This window comes from Ranitomeya imitator, chromosome 7 (genome assembly GCF_032444005.1).
Source record: "Ranitomeya imitator isolate aRanImi1 chromosome 7, aRanImi1.pri, whole genome shotgun sequence".
Classification (NCBI taxonomy): domain Eukaryota; kingdom Metazoa; phylum Chordata; class Amphibia; order Anura; family Dendrobatidae; genus Ranitomeya; species Ranitomeya imitator.
Window position 1 is genome coordinate 86,649,286 of NC_091288.1, and position 20,845 is coordinate 86,670,130.

Here is a 20,845-nt window from a genome sequence, read left to right on the forward strand (position 1 = left end):
TGAACTGATGTGACGTGATGTTGTACTTGGATCGGCAGACATACCGTACTTATTATTTTTTACTTTGCTTGCTCTGGTCCTAGACTGCCCTTTTTAGAACTATAAAAAGTTTCCTAAGGGGAACCTGTCAGCAGGTTTTTTCTATTTAATCTGAGAGCAGCATGATGTATGGGCAGAGAGCCTGATTCCAGAAATGTGTTACTTAGGGTACCGTCACACAGTGGCACTTTGATCGCTAGGACGGTACGATCCTTACGATCTCGCTGTGTCTGACACGCTACTGCGATCAGGGACCCCGCTGAGAATCGTACGTCGTAGCAGATCGTTTTAAACTTTCTTTCGTTGCTGGCTCTCCCGCTGACATCGCTGAATCGGCGTGTGTGACGCCGATTCAGCGATGTCATCACTGGTAACCAGGGTAAACATCGGGTTACTAAGCGCAGGGCCGCGCTTAGTAACCCGATGTTTACCCTGGTTACCAGTGTAAATGTAAAAAAAAAAAACACTACATTCCCGGTGTCTGGTCATGTCCCTCGCCTTCAGTTTCCCGCACTGACTGGTGAGCGCCGGCCAGCCGTAAAGTACAGCGGTGACGTCACCGCTGTGCTTTCCGGCTGTCCGGCGCTGAGTCAGTACAGAGAAGCACAGCGCCGAGGGACGCGACAGGAATGTAAGTATGTAGTGTTTTTTTTTTTACGTTTACGCTGGTAACCAGGGTAAACATCGGGTTACTAAGCGCGGCCCTGCGCTTAGTAACCCGATGTTTACCCTGGTTACCAGGGGACTTCAGGATCGTTGGTCGCTGGAGAGCTGTCTGTGTGACAGCTCTCCAGCGACCACACAGCGACGCTGCAGTGATCGACATCGTTGTCGTATCGCTGCAGCGTCGTTTTAGTGTGACGGTACCCTTACTCAGAAGCTTGTGGTAATTTCAATACAATCAGCAGGATATTATCACTGCAGGACTGTGTGTCTGGTGCCAGGCAGTCCAGATATTCTGTGTTAGCCTGCCCTCACCTCTGACTGGCATCTTGCTGACAGTGTACACGGGAAGCTCTGCATCTGCAAAGAGTTTGAATGTTCTCTCCGTGTTTGCGTGGGTTTCCTCCGGGCACTCCGGTTTCCTCCCACATTCCAAAGACATACTGATGGGGCTCACAATCTAGAATCCCTATCGGGGACAGAGATGATAATGTGTGCAAAACTGTAAAGCGCTGCGGAATATGTTAGCGCTATATAAAAATAAAGATTATTATTATAAGCTGCCAATCTGTGGTGTGGGCACAGTTATACACAGCTCAGCATTCAGAGCACTGCTAGATCTGCAGCAGAGAAAACGCTGATTTTATCAAAACTGCTCCAAGCAGTCCAGTAAGTGATACATCACTGGAATCAGTGTCTTTGCCACTACGTCATGCTGCTCTCAGATTCCATAACAGAACAGGCAGACACATTTTAAAGGGATTGTATCATGAGCACTTATTTCCACACAATTGGGGACTAATGTATGATTGCTGGGGGTTCAAATTCTTAAATTTTCACCATTCCACTGAAAATGGGTCCCAAAGTATGATGGATGATGATGGGTGATGATCAAAGTATGATGGATGATGATGGATGATGATCAAAGCATTATGGATGATGATCCATCAAAAGTATGATGGCACAGTAATGAGCATGTGCAACCACCACTACTATAGAAAGTAAATGGAGCAGCAGCGTATACCAGGTAGAATTGCTCCATTTCTAATTATCTGATAGATGTATTTATTATTAAGGTTTTCTCTGACCCTTGAAACGTTGTATCCTCATGTGATTGCAGGTCACAAATGTACAGACAGTCTGACTCTACTGCCCCACAAGATGAATGTCTAATGAAACCAGTTGAGCAAACAAGGCTTTATCTCTCCAGGAATAGTTGTACTCTTTATCTAGGTCACAGGTAACACGAAGGTCAAAGGTTTACAGGTCACTACACAGTAGTCTAGAGTGTAAACATTAGGGAAACCTGGAGTGCAACCGTCTGTCAATAAAAAAGAACTGCAACTCAGCATTAAAAGGAATGATGGCACTCGGAAATGCTACACAGTAATGGTATTCTGTAATCTCTGACTCTTCACTTTGCATGTGATATGCCTTAGAATACAAACCTCCCCCTTACACTCTTTGTCCGGGGACTTTCTCACAGCCAAATCCAATTTCTTGCTTTGTGAATCCCCCCTAAACATGTGTCGCCAATGGAGTGTCTGGTTTGGCTTCTTATCCTTAAGGTACAGTGCCTACAAGTAGTATTCAACCCCCTGCAGATTTAGCAGGTTTAATAAGATGCAAATAAGTTAGAGCCTTCAAACTTCAAACAAGAGCAGGATTTATTAACAGATGCATAAATCTTACAAACCAAAAAGTTTTGTTGCTCAGTTAAATTTTTATAAATTTTAAACATAAAAGTGTGGGTCAATTATTATTCAACCCCTAGGTTTAATATTTTGTGGAATAACCTTTGTTTGCAATTACAGCTAATAATTGTCTTTTATAAGACCTGATCAGGCCGGCACAGGTCTCTGGAGTTATCTTGGCCCACTCCTCCATGCAGATCTTCTCCAAGTTATCTAGGTTCTTTGGGTGTCTCATGTGGACTTTAATCTTGAGCTCCTCCCACAAGTTTTCAATTGGGTTAAGGTCAGGAGACTGACTAGGCCACTGCAACACCTTGATTTTTTGCCTCTTGAACCAGGCTTTGGTTTTCTTGGCTGTGTGCTTTGGGTCGTTGTCTTGTTGGAAGATGAAATGACGACCCATCTTAAGATCCTTGATGGAGGAGCGGAGGTTCTTGGCCAAAATCTCCAGGTAGGCCGTGCTATCCATCTTCCCATGGATGCGGACCAGATGGCCAGGCCCCTTGGCTGAGAAACAGCCCCACAGCATGATGCTGCCACCACCATGCTTGACTGTAGGGATGGTATTCTTGGGGTCGTATGCAGTGCCATCCAGTCTCCAAACGTCACATGTGTGGTTGGCACCAAAGATCTCGATCTTGGTCTCATCAGACCAGAGAACCTTGAACCAGTCAGTCTCAGAGTCCTCCAAGTGATCATGAGCAAACTGTAGACGAGCCTTGACATGACGCTTTGAAAGTAAAGGTACCTTACGGGCTCGTCTGGAACGGAGACCATTGCGGTGGAGTACGTTACTTATGGTATTGACTGAAACCAATGTCCCCACTGCCATGAGATCTTCCCGGAGCTCCTTCCTTGTTGTCCTTGGGTTAGCCTTGACTCTTCGGACAAGCCTGGCCTCGGCACGGGAGGAAACTTTCAAAGGCTGTCCAGGCCGTGGAAGGCTAACAGTAGTTCCATAAGCCTTCCACTTCCGGATGATGCTCTCAACAGTGGAGACAGGTAGGCCCAACTCCTTGGAAAGGGTTTTGTACCCCTTGCCAGCCTTGTGACCCTCCACGATCTTGTCTCTGATGGCCTTGGAATGCTCCTTTGTCTTTCCCATGTTGACCATGTATGAGTGCTGTTCACAAGTTTGGGGAGGGTCTTAAATAGTCAGAAAAGGCTGGAAAAAGAGATAATTAATCCAAACATGTGAAGCTCATTGTTCTTTGTGCCTGAACTACTTCTTAATACTTTAGGGGAACCAAACAGAATTCTGGTGGGTTGAGGGGTTGAATAATAAATGACCCTCTGAAAAGACTTTTCACAATTTAAAAAAAAAATAAACAGAGAAATAACATTCTTTTTTGCTGCAGTGCATTTCACACTTCCAGGCTGATCTACAGTCCAAATGTCACAATGCCAAGTTAATTCCAAATGTGTAAACCTGCTAAATCTGCAGGGGGTTGAATACTACTTGTAGGCACTGTACCTTCACACATAACAATTTCGTTAACGATATCGTTGCTTTTTGTGACGTAGCAACGATCTAGTTAACGAAATCGTTATGCGTGACAGCGACCAACGATCAGGCCCCTGCTGGGAGATCGTTGGTCGCTGGGAATGATCAGGACTTTTTTTTTTGGTCGCTGATCACCCGCTGTCATCGCTAGATCGGCGTGTGTGACGCCGATCCAGCGATGTCTTCACTGGTAACCAGGGTAAATATTGGGTTACTAAGCGCAGGGCCGCGCTTAGTAACCCGATGTTTACCCTGGTTACCATTGTAAAAGTTAAAAAAAACAAACACTACATACTTACATTCCGGTGTCTGTCGCGTCCCCTGGCGTCAGCTTCCCTGCACTGACTGTCAGTGCCGGCCGGCCGTAAAGCAGAGCACAGCGGTGACATCACCGCTGTGCTTTACGGCCGGCGCTCAGTCAGTTCAGGAAGCTGACTATGTACCCTTCTTATAACGTATACTCTGTATTTTAATCTTGACTAATAATAAAAAATTGGTTTTATCAAAGCACCATGGTGGTGATCATTGAACTTATTTGATCACCTGCTAGTGAGATATCATGTTATACAGTGGTGCCGTGCCCTTTAGGTGGATGGGTTTAACATTTATGAGCATTTTTTGTGAATATATGATATAATACTGTTCCTGTTTGTATCCTCATCTCTGCGTGCAATTTTACATTTTTAACATCAGCCTTTAGATGAATGATATTTCCTTTTACCACACCATTGTGGGTGGTCTTTAGACAGTCAGACCAAATATGTCCCTGATGACCATAAAGGCAGATAATATAATATCACCATCAACAAGAAAGCCAAAATAAAAAAAAACACATGGGAAACTATGCAGAAGAACGTATAATTAGAATGTAAGTAAATTATTATTGAAATAGTGGAACCAAAAACTTATTACAGATTTGGAAATTCTGTGGAAATTTCTCGGTGTGGACCCAGAGTCCCAAAGTGAGTAAAAACACCAAATGATACATCCTATAATATGTAAATGGCCACTTCAGAGATGAAGAGGACTTGAATTCTAATGCCGCAGATTGGGTGTAGTGACCCTAAAAGTCAATATTGACCCTTTAATGAGCCTTGCCTCGTGATTTAGGAAAAGAAGCCAAACCAGACCCTCCATTTGCAGACATGTTTTGGGTGTATTTTAATCATAATAAAAAAAATAGGTTTTATCAAAGCACCACGGTGGAGATCATTGAACTTATTTGATCACCTGCTAGTGAGATGTCACAGTATTACATCAGTCTAGTAAATGCAGGCTCAGTTGCTGCGGAAACTTATTTCTTATTGTTGGTGCAATGGCCAACAATACAGTATATATCCAAGTAAGATTGAATGAAAGGCAGCACTCACCAGTTTCCTTAGTGATGAAATGAAGTCCTTTATTTAGAACATCCGGACAGTCATCAAGCAGTAGTGCGGCATGCCGGGAGAGACGTACGGGGGAACAGGTGGACGATGGCCGTTTCGTGCTCGAATAGTGCTTTTACGGGTCCAATCACTATGGATCCAAGCACTATTGGACCAGTAGAAGCGCTATTCAAGCTCAAAATGGCCGTCGTCCATGTGTTCCCCCGTATGTCTCTTCCTGCACGCCGCACTACTGCTTGATGATTGTCCGGATTATCTAAATAAACGACTTCATTTCATCACTAAGGAAACTGGTGCGTGCTGCCTTTCATTCAATCTTACTTGGATATTTAAAAACTTAAAAGCAAAAAAATATATTGTAAGGAGTTCTTCATGTTACAAAGTATGATATCATTCAGGACTTTACTGCTGCAGTGCACAGGTTTATCTTCAGTATGAAAAGGTCTACAAATGTTCTAGTAATGAGTCTGCAGAGCGAGATTCAGCCAAGGTCTCTTGGGAAATCTGGCAGCTACTTTCTATTGTTTTATTCCAGTAAAAGACAAGGTAGGAAGATATTTTAATGGTATTGTATATTCCGTGAAATGCTTATCAATAAAAGCCAATATTTCTCAATGACATCCATGCTCATCTTTTCAAATATTAATAACAATGAGTATTGCACTTTGGACAGGATGAAAAATAAGGGTATGTGCACATGGATTTTTATTGAGGAGTTTTTTCGAATGGGTCTGCTCGAAAGACACTAGAAAAATCACTCAAAACACCCCCGAAAGCTTGTTCCTATTGATTTCTATTTGCTGGTCTTATGTTCAGTCTTTTAAATCTTTTTTTTTTTCCCACTTCAGGCTTTTAAAACCTTCTGGTGGGAGAATAGAAACTGTATGTCACTTCTTTGAAATGTTTCCTGATGGAAAACCAGGCAGTGCCCAATCAAAAGGCTGCATAAAAATAAAGCTTCAGAAAAAAAAAGCAAAAATACTTAAAGAAACAAAAAAAAAACTCCTTAAAAACCAACCTCCCTAGGGTATGTGTATGGTATGCACCTGGAACCAGCATAAAAAAACAGCCAGCCCACCACAAAACATGAACATAACACACAGCAACCAGAAAACAGCTTTACTGTGCACATGTTCAGTCTTTTGTTACTTCTTTTCTCCACTTAAGGGTTCGGGGACCTGGAAATGGTTAGAAGGAGTAGCATGTTCATTCTTCGTACTGTCCAAAAAACCACGCCATTGGAGGAGCCAAGCAATAACTATGGCAAAACCACCAACAAAGCCGCTTTGGATAAAAACCACTGGCTTTTGTTGTAAGCGTGTTGGCCTAGGAAAACCTCCGCAGGCATGTCCGGCACCCCAAAGAAGCCGTGTGCACATACCCCAAAGAAAGACTGTTTCTTATAGTGGTTTCCACTAGATAGTGCATTATTTTTGACTGCCCCCCCAAAAAGAGTTTGTACATAATCATAAGTCGATCTAGTATCTACAAGTGAAAAGTACAAATGTCCATGCATTTTCCACATGTATTCACATGGTGGTGATATCGAAAGGAAATATGGTTGTTTCTAGGTTACTTTATAGTAACAATATTAAATAATGAATATATTAATATAAACGGAAAAAAAACAACAAAATATTAATGAAATAAAAGAAAAATCCGTTGGCAGAGAATTAGACATAGCAGTCAAACTCTAAATATATCTGTCTTAATTTAGTATTTTGGGGAAGTTATGTTTGGCAAGATCTAAAAATAGATTTTTTTTCTTTCATATAGAAAATATGTAAAGAAAGAGACTAATGCCAAATATGCTAACTCGTACTGAAATGTGGCACAATCTCGGCTTCCCTAAAACACTACGGAGGGTTGTGCCTTTTGTTGACTTGAACTTTTGCCTGATTTCGTCTGTTCTGTTCAGTACATCTTGTGTATTTATGCAGTAATGTATCATTGCTGCGTAAACTTTGCAAGGAAAAAATGTTACATTTTGTATTTTAGCTAGTTTGGTCTACACTGTTCCTGTTCGGCTGGTAGTTGGGGAAATCATTATAAAAATCCAATCTTTATTCCAAAATATTTAAAACATCAGAGCAGTGAAGAGACAAAATAGAGCAACGTTTCGGCCAAATGGTTGCTCTATTTTCGTCTTCTCACTGCTGAGATGTTTTAAAGGGACTCTGTCACCTGAATTTGGCGGGACTGGTTTTGGGTCATATGGGCGGAGTTTTCGGGTGTTTGATTCACCCTTTCCTTACCCGCTGGCTGCATGCTGGCTGCAATATTGGATTGAAGTTCATTCTCTGTCCTCCATAGTACACGCCTGCGCAAAGTAATCTTGCCTTGTGCAGGCGTGTACTATGGAGGACAGAGAATGAACTTCAATCCAATATTACGGCCAGCATGCAGCCAGCGGGTAAGGAAAGGGTGAATCAAACACCCGAAAACTCCGCCCATATGACCCAAAACCAGTCCCGCCAAATTCAGGTGACAGAGTCCCTTTAAATATTTTGGAATAAAGCTTAGATTTTTAGAAGGATCTCTCTGGTGCTGTTTTTGGACTTGTTGGGAGGCCCTGCCGAGTCGCACATTCTCCTCAATAGGGCATGGAAATTCTATACAGGACTGAGTTAGGGAAATCATTATTGGCTATTTGGCCAGAAAGTGGAGCTTGGCTGTCGAAGGAAGAAGTGCTATAGTAAATGTCTGATCCAGTAGGCTGCAGCTGCACTCATCGCAACGTGCAAGCTACTGCAAAAAGCAAGTTGCCAAAAATCCAATGGGTTCCAGCCATGCAGATGGCAAGGTGACCCAATTTGCTTGCAATATGCTGTGAAGTAGCAACATTATATAGCAATCTTTGCCCACCCGACCTGTGTTACAGGCAAAGCCACTGTGAAGACTTAGGATACCAATTGTAAATTAGTCATTGTCAAAAATATGGCGTGTTAATAAACATGCACGTTTATTCCATACAATAAACAGCATCTGTGTAATGTATGTAAGTCAGATCAAGGTAAAATATGGTTCAGAATAAACCTCTGATTTGATAAGACCTCTGTCGCCCGTTTTTCCTTGCTCCAGTGCTGACCTGTCACGCTAGTATTAACAGCTGAGTATTCCTAAGACATCTGTCATTGAGAGTGAAATGTCATCATGTGACTTCATGCGCACAGCACGGTGCATGACTATGGATTACTTTTATTTAAAGGCTCAAGTATAAAATATGTTCATTATAACCATTTATATTTTTATCGACTTAAATAATTAAATGTATTATTTCCTTGTATTTTATTCTCAATGAGAAAGCTGACTATTCTTCTGTGCGCTGTCAGTTAGGGTTCATAGAAACTCATAGGTAGGCCATAAGTGGTTTTATCAATGTACCGTACTTTGTTTTTTTTTCCCTGTGCGGCTAAAAAGTTACCTGCAGATTGTTGCTAACTACCTGCCCAGCAACCATATCTTCCAGCTCAGAGCTGTCACGGAACGCTACAGCGTCAACAGACCAGCTCCGTCTCTTCCGCTCTGTGGACGGAGCGTCACTGCTGATGTCATAGTGATTGACAGCCAGTTCCCGCTGCCAAACTGCGGAGAGTCGATCATCAATCAGCATGACGTTGGCACTGATGCCTCGTCAACACAGCAGAGTGGCAGAGAAAGAGCTGCTCTGAAGATGTGAGGTCAAAAGGAAGCAGGAGACTAGCCGCCTGACCAGGGACCGATGTCTGCACTGTATAACATGCAGGTAGTTATCAACTACTTGCCGGTAACGTCTTAGCCCCATAGGAAATCAAACCCCAAAGTCCCAGATAACCCCTTTTATTCTCTTGATAATAATTAAACATTACATAATTGTAATAATATAATGTTGGTTTTCTGAAAACATCCAGATTTAATATCCCACCAAACAGTGAGCAACCTCTCTTACATTTATTGATCTACTACTAGTTCTCTTTTGATGAATGTGGCTGCCCACGTGACTGCCGCTGACAGTATACAAGGACGCGCACAGCTACAGTATATGATCGTGTTGGTTTTCTTGTGAATGAAAGACTTCTGTTCAGCTCGTCTATATAATTGTGTCAACACCCTTACATTTTATCAGGATGAATGGTGAATTAACCTTTCTTCTGGCTCTTCTCTTTCAGCTGCTCAGAATGAAGAGCGTTTGTGTGCCTACAAAGACCCTAACCACATGGACCACGGGGCCAGTGAAAGCCAGATATCCCCAGAGAATGGCACGGTGGAATGCGCCAAGGGCAGTACCTGCTTTGGATTATGGGGAAAAACAAAAGATGGTGAAATCAGTCTCGTCACACAAGGCAAGAAAAAGGGAAAATCATTAAAGTACAACTAAATACATAAAGCATTATTCATAACTACCGATTTGCATGCATTATATTTTATTATTAGCATCATTCTAATGCCTGCCATTCTATATATAAAGTATATCATTTATACCATATTGTTAGATGCAAAGAAAATGAATAAACAACATCAGCAAAACCTCAGAACCTAAGTGATTTGTTTCAAGTTTCCACATTTTGTTACCAAGCTAAACAAACTTGTCCTGTTAACAATTTCATTTTTTATTACATTTTATATTACATTGGTAAGGCTTATTTCATTCATTTAAAAAAAAAGAAAGAAAATTTCAATTTTCAAAAAAAATACTTCAAGTATAAAACAAATAAGTTTTCTATAAACCGGTACAAGACAAAGTTGAAAGAAGTGTAAGTCTACTTTCACACTTCCGTCTTTTAGAATGAGTCACAATCCGTCAGTGTTGAAAATACGGATCCTGTTCAGATTGTAAAAAAATGGATGCACTTGATTCTGCTTTTTGACAGACCCATCGATGCAGCAGCTGCAGGAAAAATGGGTTTTAAATTAAAGGAATAGAAATCCTTCCAGGCATGCTCAGTGTAAAAAAAGGAATCTATTGCTGGATTCCATCATTTGACGGACAGCAACGGATCCTGCACCCATAGGCTTCCATTCTAGCCAACGACGGACGCCGCAGTATCCGTCGCTGTACTTTTTTCCGACGCAGACAAAAAACGTTAAATTGAACGTTTTTTCCAGACGACGGTCCGCCAAAACACAACAGATGCGACGAGTGGCCATCCGTCGCGATCCGTCGCTAATACAAGTCTATGGGGAAAAAACGGATCATGTGGGCACATTTGCAGGATCCGTTTTTTTTCCCAAAACTACACATTGCAATGGATCTGAAAAGACGGAAGTGTGAAAGTAGCCTTACACAGAGACTAAATAACAGAGAGATGAAGAGAACATAATAACCAAAACTGCATCTGAAAAATTATTTTTATTAGCAATAATTAGCTACACAATAAAAACACAAAATGACAAATTAAAACACAGGAGAAGGCGAACAAGGATCATTATATCACAGGCTATTAGATAGCCACAAAACGTGCGGGGATTGCCTGTGTTTGTCACATAATTGTGTCTGTCTAACAGCCGTGAAACATGCGGTGCGGGGAGTCGAACATGTCACTATAGAACAGTCGCAATACTCGGTGCATACCCGAGCAACCTTGAATAACGAGTACTTGCGCTCATCACTATTAATTAATAGATTACATATTTGAGCATAACATCAGAAAGTATATTATTCTCATATTAAAGTACCCCTGAAGCATTTTTTTTAAATTCCCCATCAATGAGATCTTAATACTGTATGTTCAGTGTATGCATTGAATTACATACCAGTTGCTGTCTTCTGCCATTTCCAGTTCTGCTCCAGTCCTCTCCTGCATCATTTAACCGCATTTGTGACCTGCCGGCTCACAGAACATTTCTGTGTGGACCAGAAGTCACGTTCTAAGGCCACGGACACACATTCAGTGTGTGGTCAGTATTTTACATCAGTATCTGTAAACCAAAACCAGGAGTGGAACAATCAGAGGAAAAGTCTTAATAATAATAATATCATTTATTTATATAGCACAATTAATTCCATGGTGCTGTACATGAGAAGGAGTTACATACAAAGTTATAGATATCGTTTACAGTAAGAAAATTTACGATGACAGACTGGTACAGAGGGAAGAGGACTCTGTCCTTGCGGACATGCATTCTATGAGATAATGGGGAAGATACAGAAGGTCGGGGTGCAGCAGCTCTGGTGGTGGTGAGGCGGCAGCTCTGGTGGTGGTGAGACAGCAGAATGATTATTGCAGGCTGTAAGCTTTCCTGAAGAGATGGGTTTTCAGGTTATGTCTGAAGGATCCAAGGGTGGTGAATAATCGGATGTGTTTAGGCGTGGAATTCCAGAGGATGGGGATATTCGGGAGAAATCATGGAGGGGGTTGTGTGAGGAACGAATAAGTGTGGAGGAGAGTAGAAGGTCTTGGGAGGATCAAAGATTCCGTGAGGGAAGATATTGGGAGATTAGTTCAGAGATATAGGGAGGGGACAGGTTATGGATGGCTTTGTAGGTCAGTGTTAGTAGTTTGAACTGAATTCGTTGGGGAATTGGGAGCCAGTGGAGGGATTTGCGGAGGGGAGAAACAGGGGAGTAGTGAGGAGAGAGGTGGATTAGTCTGGCAGCAGAGTTGAGGACAGACTGGAGTGGTGCAAGAGAGTTAGCGGGGAGGTCACAGAGGAGGGTGTTGCAGTAATCAAGGCGGGAGATGATGAGGGCATGCACAAGAGTTTTAGTAGATTGAGGGCTGAGGAAGGGACAGATTCTGGAAATAGTTTTGAGTTGGAGGCGGCAAGAGTTTGGACGTGCGGTTTGAAGGACAGGGCAGAGTCGAGAGTTACTCCGAGGCAGCGGGAGAGAGCGTAAGGCCGTTTACCATAATAGATAGGTTGAGTAGGGGAGATATGTGAGATGGAGGAAAGATGATGAGTTCGGTTTTGTCTACATTGAGTTTTAGGAAGCAAGAGGTGAAGAAGCAGGATATGTCTGATAGACACTCTTGGATTATGGACAGCAGAGAGGTAACATCTGGGCCAGACAGGTAACATAGTAACATAGTAACATAGTTAGTAAGGCCGAAAAAAGACATTTGTCCATCCAGTTCAGCCTATATTCCATCATAATAAATACCCAGATCTACGTCCTTCTACAGAACCTAATAATTGTATGATACAATATTGTTCTGCTCCAGGAAGACATCCAGGCCTCTCTTGAACCCCTCGACTGAGTTCGCCATCACCACCTCCTCAGGCAAGCAATTCCAGATTCTCACTGCCCTAACAGTAAAGAATCCTCTTCTATGTTGGTGGAAAAACCTTCTCTCCTCCAGACGCAAAGAATGCCCCCTTGTGCCAGTCACCTTCCTTGGTATAAACAGATCCTCAGCGAGATATTTGTATTGTCCCCTTATATACTTATACATGGTTATTAGATCGCCCCTCAGTCGTCTTTTTTCTAGACTAAATAATCCTAATTTCGCTAATCTATCTGGGTATTGTAGTTCTCCCATCCCCTTTATTAATTTTGTTGCCCTCCTTTGTACTCTCTCTAGTTCCATTATATCCTTCCTGAGCACCGGTGCCCAAAACTGGACACAGTACTCCATGTGCGGTCTAACTAGGGATTTGTACAGAGGCAGTATAATGCTCTCATCATGTGTATCCAGACCTCTTTTAATGCACCCCATGATCCTGTTTGCCTTGGCAGCTGCTGCCTGGCACTGGCTGCTCCAGGTAAGTTTATCATTAACTAGGATCCCCAAGTCCTTCTCCCTGTCAGATTTACCCAGTGGTTTCCCGTTCAGTGTGTAATGGTGATATTGATTCCCTCTTCCCATGTGTATAACCTTACATTTATCATTGTTAAACCTCATCTGCCACCTTTCAGCCCAAGTTTCCAACTTATCCAGATCCATCTGTAGCAGAATACTATCTTCTCTTGTATTAACTGCTTTACATAGTTTTGTATCATCTGCAAATATCGATATTTTACTGTGTAAACCTTCTACCAGATCATTAATGAATATGTTGAAGAGAACAGGTCCCAATACTGACCCCTGCGGTACCCCACTGGTCACAGCGACCCAGTTAGAGACTATACCATTTATAACCACCCTCTGCTTTCTATCACTAAGCCAGTTACTAACCCATTTACACACATTTTCCCCCAGACCAAGCATTCTCATTTTGTGTACCAACCTCTTGTGCGGCACGGTATCAAACGCTTTGGAAAAATCGAGATATACCACGTCCAATGACTCACCGTGGTCCAGTCTATAGCTTACCTCTTCATAAAAACTGATTAGATTGGTTTGACAGGAGCGATTTCTCATAAACCCATGCTGATATGGAGTTAAACAGTTATTCTCATTGAGATAATCCAGAATAACATCCCTCAGAAACCCTTCAAATATTTTACCAACAATAGAGGTTAGACTTACTGGCCTATAATTTCCAGGTTCACTTTTAGAGCCCTTTTTGAATATTGGCACCACATTTGCTATGCGCCAGTCCTGCGGAACAGACCCTGTCGCTATAGAGTCACTAAAAATAAGAAATAATGGTTTATCTATTACATTACTTAGTTCTCTTAGTACTCGTGGGTGTATGCCATCCGGACCCGGAGATTTATCTATTTTAATCTTATTTAGCCGGTTTCGCACCTCTTCTTGGGTTAGATTGGTGACCCTTAATATAGGGTTTTCATTGTTTCTTGGGATTTCACCTAGCATTTCATTTTCCACCGTGAATACCGTGGAGAAGAAGGTGTTTAATATGTTAGCTTTTTCCTCGTCATCTACAACCATTCTTTCCTCACTATTTTTTAAGGGGCCTACATTTTCAGTTTTTATTCTTTTACTATTGATATAGTTGAAGAACAGTTTGGGATTAGTTTTACTCTCCTTAGCAATGTGCTTCTCTGTTTCCTTTTTGGCAGCTTTAATTAGTTTTTTAGATAAAGTATTTTTCTCCCTATAGTTTTTTAGAGCTTCAATGGTGCCATCCTGCTTTAGTAGTGCAAATGCTTTCTTTTTACTGTTAATTGCCTGTCTTACTTCTTTGTTTAGCCACATTGGGTTTTTCCTATTTCTAGTCCTTTTATTCCCACAAGGTATAAACCGCTTACACTGCCTATTTAGGATGTTCTTAAACATTTCCCATTTATTATCTGTATTCTCATTTCTGAGGATATTGTCCCAGTCTACCAGATTAAGGGCATCTCTAAGCTGTTCAAACTTTGCCTTCCTAAAGTTCAATGTTTTTGTGACTCCCTGATCTGAGTGTCGTCCGCATACAGGTGGTACTGTAAGCCATGGGACTTTGAGTTGTCCTAGGCCAAGGGTGTAGATGGAAAAATGTAGGGGCCCCAGGACAGAGCCTTGAGGGACTCCAACAAAGAGAGGGTGGGATGAGGAGGTAGTCTGGGAGTGGGAAATGCTAAATGTGTGGTCGGAAAGGTATGAAGCAATCAAGGACAGGGCAAGAAACATATCACCACTTTTGTATTTGTCACCCACTCCTGGTTTTGGCTTAGGCTAGGTTCACATTGCGTTAGTGGGTATCCGCTAACGGAATCCGTTACATAGCGCCACTAATGCAATGTAACGGATCCGTTAGCGCACCCATTGACCGCAATGTATGTAACGCATCCCTAACGCATGACATTTTTGGCATGCGTTAGCGATGTTCCGTTATTTTGTGACGGACCTTGAATGCTGTCTGCAGCGTTTTTGGGTCCGTTCTGACTAGCGCAGATTGGGCATCTGCGCTAGAGCAATTGCTAAACGCGATCCCTTTTTGGACATTGCGTTAACGCAGTCCGTTGGCGTATGCGCTAAACAGAGTGCACTAACGCAATATGAACCTAGCCTTACAAAGACTGATGTAAAATACTGACCAAATACTGAATGTGTGAAAGTTACGTGGCCTAAATGTAAGCCTTTGAGACTCAGATCAAGGATCTAATAGACTTACATTAGGAAAGGAAGTAACGATCTTCTGTGTGAGTCGGCAAAAAAGAGCTGAGGTCACATGATGCTGGAGAGGGAGAGGAGCAGCACTGATAATGGCAGACGAATGTAATTGTAAGTATTTTAATGCATAAATTGCATATAAATTACTGATTACTAACAGATGGAGAAATAAAGAAAAAAAATGGCTGGATTAGTACTTTAAGTAAAGCGATGTTCCCATTAGTAGCACCTGTATTGGAGTCTATCCAGTAGAGCTCCCAGATTTATAGAACGTGCCATCATGATTTTGTACCCAAACTAGAACAGTAAGGCCGGGGTCACACTTGCGTGTGCAATGCGAGAAACTCACGCGAGTCTTTCGCCTCAATACCTGGCACTTGGGACTGGAGCGTGCGGCTGCATAGAAATACATGCAGCTGAACACTCCGGTCCCGAGTGCCGGCGGCAGTGGCAGGAATTATTGCGAGAGACTCGTGCGAGTTTCTCGCATTGCACACGCAAGTGTGACCCCGGCCTAAAACAGATTTCTACAAGGAAGGTAAGGCTTAAATCAGAATTAAAGGGCCTTTACATACATGCCATTAGTTTATGGTATAATATCCTGATGACAGGTTCTTTTTAACGTTTTGTTTTGAGAGAAATCAGCGTGTAAACATTAGTGACGTCGGACTGACATGCCTGTAAGCCAAAATAGCCAAATGTGGGTAAACAAGTATTATTGGAAAGGAAACAATGAAAAAATCAAGTCTTTATTTAAAGTACATAGTCTGGAACTAAGATTGTTGTGCTCATGCAAGACGTCTTACTGTATTTACCATTTCAGGTTGCTGGTCATATACAGGTGACCCCCATGATTGTCACCATGAAGAATGTGTGATCACCACTAACCCTCCACTCATCCAAAATGGGACTTATCGCTTCTGTTGCTGCAGTGCAGACATGTGCAATGTCAACTTCACAGAGAATTTCACACCGCCAGATCCTCCAGATACAACACCCATCCGTAAGTACTGTTTTTTTTTAATGAGTGCTAGATTGATGTAGTAAGAATTTGTACATTCATTTAGTAATTAATTCTGCTCCCTGTTGATGACCGATGTGCCGTTATACACTTCTCATTCGCCAATATCAGATCTGTGACGAGAGGGGTTGTGTAATTGGGGTGCACACTGCGTTGATAGAGGGTTAGTCCTTAGTATCACAGATAGCTATTGTTCATGTCAGGGCAACAATCTATTAAAATCAGTGAAAGGTACAGAAACCATCAGCGAGAGCTCTTCCCCATCTCTGTGGAGAGAGAGATTAACCACTCATTCCTCTAGTTCTCCAGTGCAGGTCAATGTGACCCTTTTGACTACCTGATTGGCATGTGAAAAGTGTCCCATGTGAGTCCCCTCTCCTGTGAAACCTGACAGTGATGCTTGTTGGATGGTTGGACTCGATCTCCTACAACTCAGTGGTATGCTGTTCGGCACTCCATATGTGGTGTACCATGGAGCTTGTGCCAGTGTTGCTGCCTCTTATGAGTGTTTGCCCAAGATGTGCCGTCATTCCATACTCCAAACTCCATGTGTGAATAATGGTGTCCCGTTTCTTCTTATTGATTTTGGTTTTACAAGTGCTGTGACATGTTCTCCTCCTTCTGGAAATTTGCATTAATGACGCAATATAGCACTGTCTTTTCCTTAACCCTGTGCTAATAACCAGGCAATAATGGCATTTGGCACTACTTTATATGCAGAGGTATATTCAGTGCAGAGCCTGGAAGCCACCTTGATGACTAATAAATGGGGAACAGTTTTTGCTTTTCATTTGAGTTTCTATTTAAAGGGGATGTCCGGTACTACAAAATTGGTGACCTATCCCCCGGAGACGTCATCAATATCAGACTTGTGGTGATCTGACAGCTCCACCTATCAGCTGCTAGCAAGTTTCATGTGTGGCAAAAGCACACAGTCTACAAAGCTGGAACAGCGCAGCTGAAGGTGTAGTGGCCATTCTCAGGTACTGCAGCTCAGCTCCCATTCACTTCAATGTGGTGGTTCAACTCTGCAGACTGTGTACGTCTGCCGGCCACGGGAACTGCTAACAGCTGATTGGTTGACTGGTGATGGCATCTACCAATCTGGTTTTCATTAACTTTATCTTTGTATGTCAAATTAAATAAATAAACCTTAATATGTAGAATATATCATCACAATCCAGTCCAAAAAAGCCATAAAATACTGATTTTAAAGTTGGGACATTGCATGTTCTATTTCTACACTGAATTTTCAGATTGACCATCGCAGTCCTATAATACCCGATTATTGAGGACCAGGTTTGGCTACATTCTGGGTGTTTCACAACCTCTCCAGAGCATTTTTGTAGTCTCCTGTTCTCGTTACAAAACTGCGTTTTACTGGATAAAGTCATTGGCTTTTTTACAGCATTTCCCTCCAAGCAGACTGATGTAAAATAAAGGCAGCTCACAGCCTAAATACTTGGATGGGGCTGCTTTAGCCCAAGACGTCAGTTTCGCACAGTCTGAGTAATAGTTGATGTTCCACATTTTTGTGGTTTGCATTATTGAAGCTTTAAAGAAACAGAACAGAAAGATAGAAGCCACCCTGTTTAATTATGTGTTACTTCCATCCAAGAACGGACCGATAGGAGGCTGCTGGGTTTGGCCAGAAAACCCAGGGCTGGTCCTTAATTTGTGGTCTGTATGCGGACCCTGAAAAATGGATGTGTGAATCCAGCCTTAGGCACAAAATCACGTAACAAGAAGCGACATGCCTGATAATATAAAAACCACTCAGCTGAGCGACAATTTGGAATATTTGGTTTATTTCTCAAGGTAGGAAACAGCTGGGAATAGGGTAAAATGTACCATTATTATAATGTCTTATGGGCAGAAAAACCGAGGGTGGCTAGTCTGACTTGCCTTGCATTACTATACAGAACATTTCACCTGTTCCATGTATAATTTCTTTTCTTCTTTCTCTTTCTTCTTATGAATGTATCACCTGCTTTTCTGTCATACCCAGCAGTGATATATGGACTTTTTTTTATTTTTGAAGTGTTTAATCAATTGGAACTGACGGTGTAAAGGTGTCCAACGGCTATTCTACGTCTACATATAGAGCACATGCACACTTGGCTCTCACAAATATACTTGTGCTCTCAGAACGGACATCTCTGCCAGTGGCTTATTCCCTATGAGAAGGATTGGGCATGATGAAATCCAACATGCCTGACCCTTTTTTCAAAACCTGACTTGATTCCTTTGTGTAAAAAAAGAATTAGTTACAAGAGACTTAAGGTACCGTCACACTCAGCGACGCTGCAGCGATATAGACAATGAGCCGATCTAAACTAGATCGCTGGAGCGTCGCTGTTTAGGTCGCTGTAGAGACGTCAAACACAGCAACTCTAGAACGATGCAGGAGCGATCCAGTGACGTAACGGCGACTCACTTCTCGTTCTCGCTGGTTGTTAGCTCCATGTAAAACGTTGCTGGCGTCGTTGCTTTTGATGTCAAACATGACGATACACGCCGACCTGACGACCAAATAAAGTTCTGGACTTCTAGCTACGACCAGCGATGTCACAGCGGGATCCAGATCGCTGCTGCGTGTCAAACACAACGAGATCGCTATCCAGGACGCTGCAACGTCACAGATCGTTGTCGTTCTCGTTGAAAAGTTGCTGAGTGTGAAGGTACCTTTAAGGGAACTCTGTCAGCACAGAATGACTGTTCAAACCAAGTACAGGCGCTCGGTGCTTCATGGGGTGCCAATTGTTTAAATACACCTTCCCACTTGCTTGGTTTCCATCTATCTCCACCCCAGGTGGGAAGGTGTATATAAATGATTGGCCCCACTGTGAAGCCTCGAGCTCCTGTACTTGGTTTGAACAGTCATTCTCTGCTGAGAGTCTCTTTAAAACGTTGTCTCATCATCTTCACCCATTACTTGCCAAATTAAAATTTTTACAAGTATGGATTTTTCAGAAAAGGCCATCCCAATATTCAATTAAAAATGACAATGACATGATTTCCTATTTTGAAAACATTCATTTTACAAACACAACACAAAACATTGGACCTAATTATAAAAATTATAAAATCTTAGCTGCTAGAAGCTAAAGATTAGGCGTCCCAAAAAAAGGACATTGGTAGATAATGGGTTAAATGGGTGAAATTGCAAATTCCTTGTGAAAAATTGTTGGCCAGATTACTAGAGTGAACTGTTCTCTCCCAGTCCGCCTAGCTTCAGTGGCACTGCACTCCTCTAATGCTGCAGAGGCAGAGCTGTGCACATTTTGGGCCAGTGGCTGCTGATCCAAACTGTCAGTCAGGCAGGAGTCTACCTCTCCTAGCAAGCAGAAGCCAGGACGGTTGCTCAGAAGATGAGATGGATCCTTGAAGAGGTCATTTTCTATTCTTTGTTGTTTGTTTAAAGGGAATCTGTCACCCCAAAATCGTATATGAGCTGCGGCCACCGGCATCGGGGCTTATCTACAGCATTTTGTAATGCTGTAGATAAGCCCCCGATGTAACCTGAAAGATGAGAAATAAAGATTATATTATACTCACCCAGGGGCGGTCCGGGTCCGATGGGCGTCACGGTCCGGTCCGGGGCCTCCTATCTTCATACGATGATGTTCTCTTCTTGTCTTCGCTGCGGCTCCGGCGCAGGTGTACTTTATCTGTCCTGTTGAGGGCAGAGCAAAGTACTGCAGTGCGCAGGCGCTAAGCCTCTCTGACCTTTCCCGGCGCCTGCGCACTGCAGTACTTTGCCCATCGGACCCGGACCGCAGTGGGACCGCCCCTGGGTGAGTATAATCTTTATTTCTCATCTTTCAGGATACAGCCGGTGGCCGCAGCTTATATACGATTTTGGGGGTGAGAGACTCCCTTTAAATAACAGGCATCTACATCTGGATTCCTTACACTCCCTACATTACACCATAATATATAATTGTACATCCATTCCTGAAGTCAGTGCCACATTCCGTTGTCCTTTAAGCCAATAGTTTTCAATACTTGTGTTTACCAGGATTGGAAAAATGCCAGTTTCCAGGCAGTTAATGCACCTGGAAACTCACTACTGTGGCGCCTTACTTTCCTGATTGTTTTTTGTTCATGTCTAAGAAAGTACGTATTGCCAGGCCAATAAGGATGTCAAACAGGCTCCTGAAGTGGTGTAATTGGCCCCTACATTTTTAGAATTTTTCATGTTTTCATAGACTGTATTCATTGTTATAATGAAACATTGATTACTTCATTTCTTTGTCTTCCGAGATCAGCTGTGACTTCAACATATTCCTAAAGTAGAGATGGTATATATTTTATTTCCCATTGCATATATATTCTGCATCTGCATCCACATTAGTCTTTGTCCGCATTGGGACTCAATCTAATTTTTTTTTTTATCTCTGATGCATGGATACAAACTAGGGACAGTTTCAGGCTACAATCACAAAACCCGATTTTCTCTCATCCTAGGAAATCGGTTCAATTATTCTAATCACACCCTGATAAGTGTGATCACTGTGTGATCCGACTTTCTCGGATATAGAGAAAAACAAAGTTTCTCCATGTCCTACATGCAGTGTGTCCATGATTATCGGATTGTACTCTGATGTTAT

At 42.4% G+C, this 20,845-nt stretch overlaps 1 protein-coding gene across 1 annotated transcript in view; it reads left to right on the forward strand.

The window, feature by feature from the left end:
• BMPR2 (bone morphogenetic protein receptor type 2) overlaps nucleotides 1-20,845 on the forward strand; it is a 239,167-nt gene that overhangs the window by 102,690 nt on the left and 115,632 nt on the right. Inside the window, exons 2-3 of the mRNA XM_069733577.1 lie at nucleotides 9,437-9,610; nucleotides 16,035-16,214. Coding sequence (XP_069589678.1) covers nucleotides 9,437-9,610; nucleotides 16,035-16,214 — 354 coding nt within the window. The remainder of the gene's footprint in view (nucleotides 1-9,436; nucleotides 9,611-16,034; nucleotides 16,215-20,845) is intronic.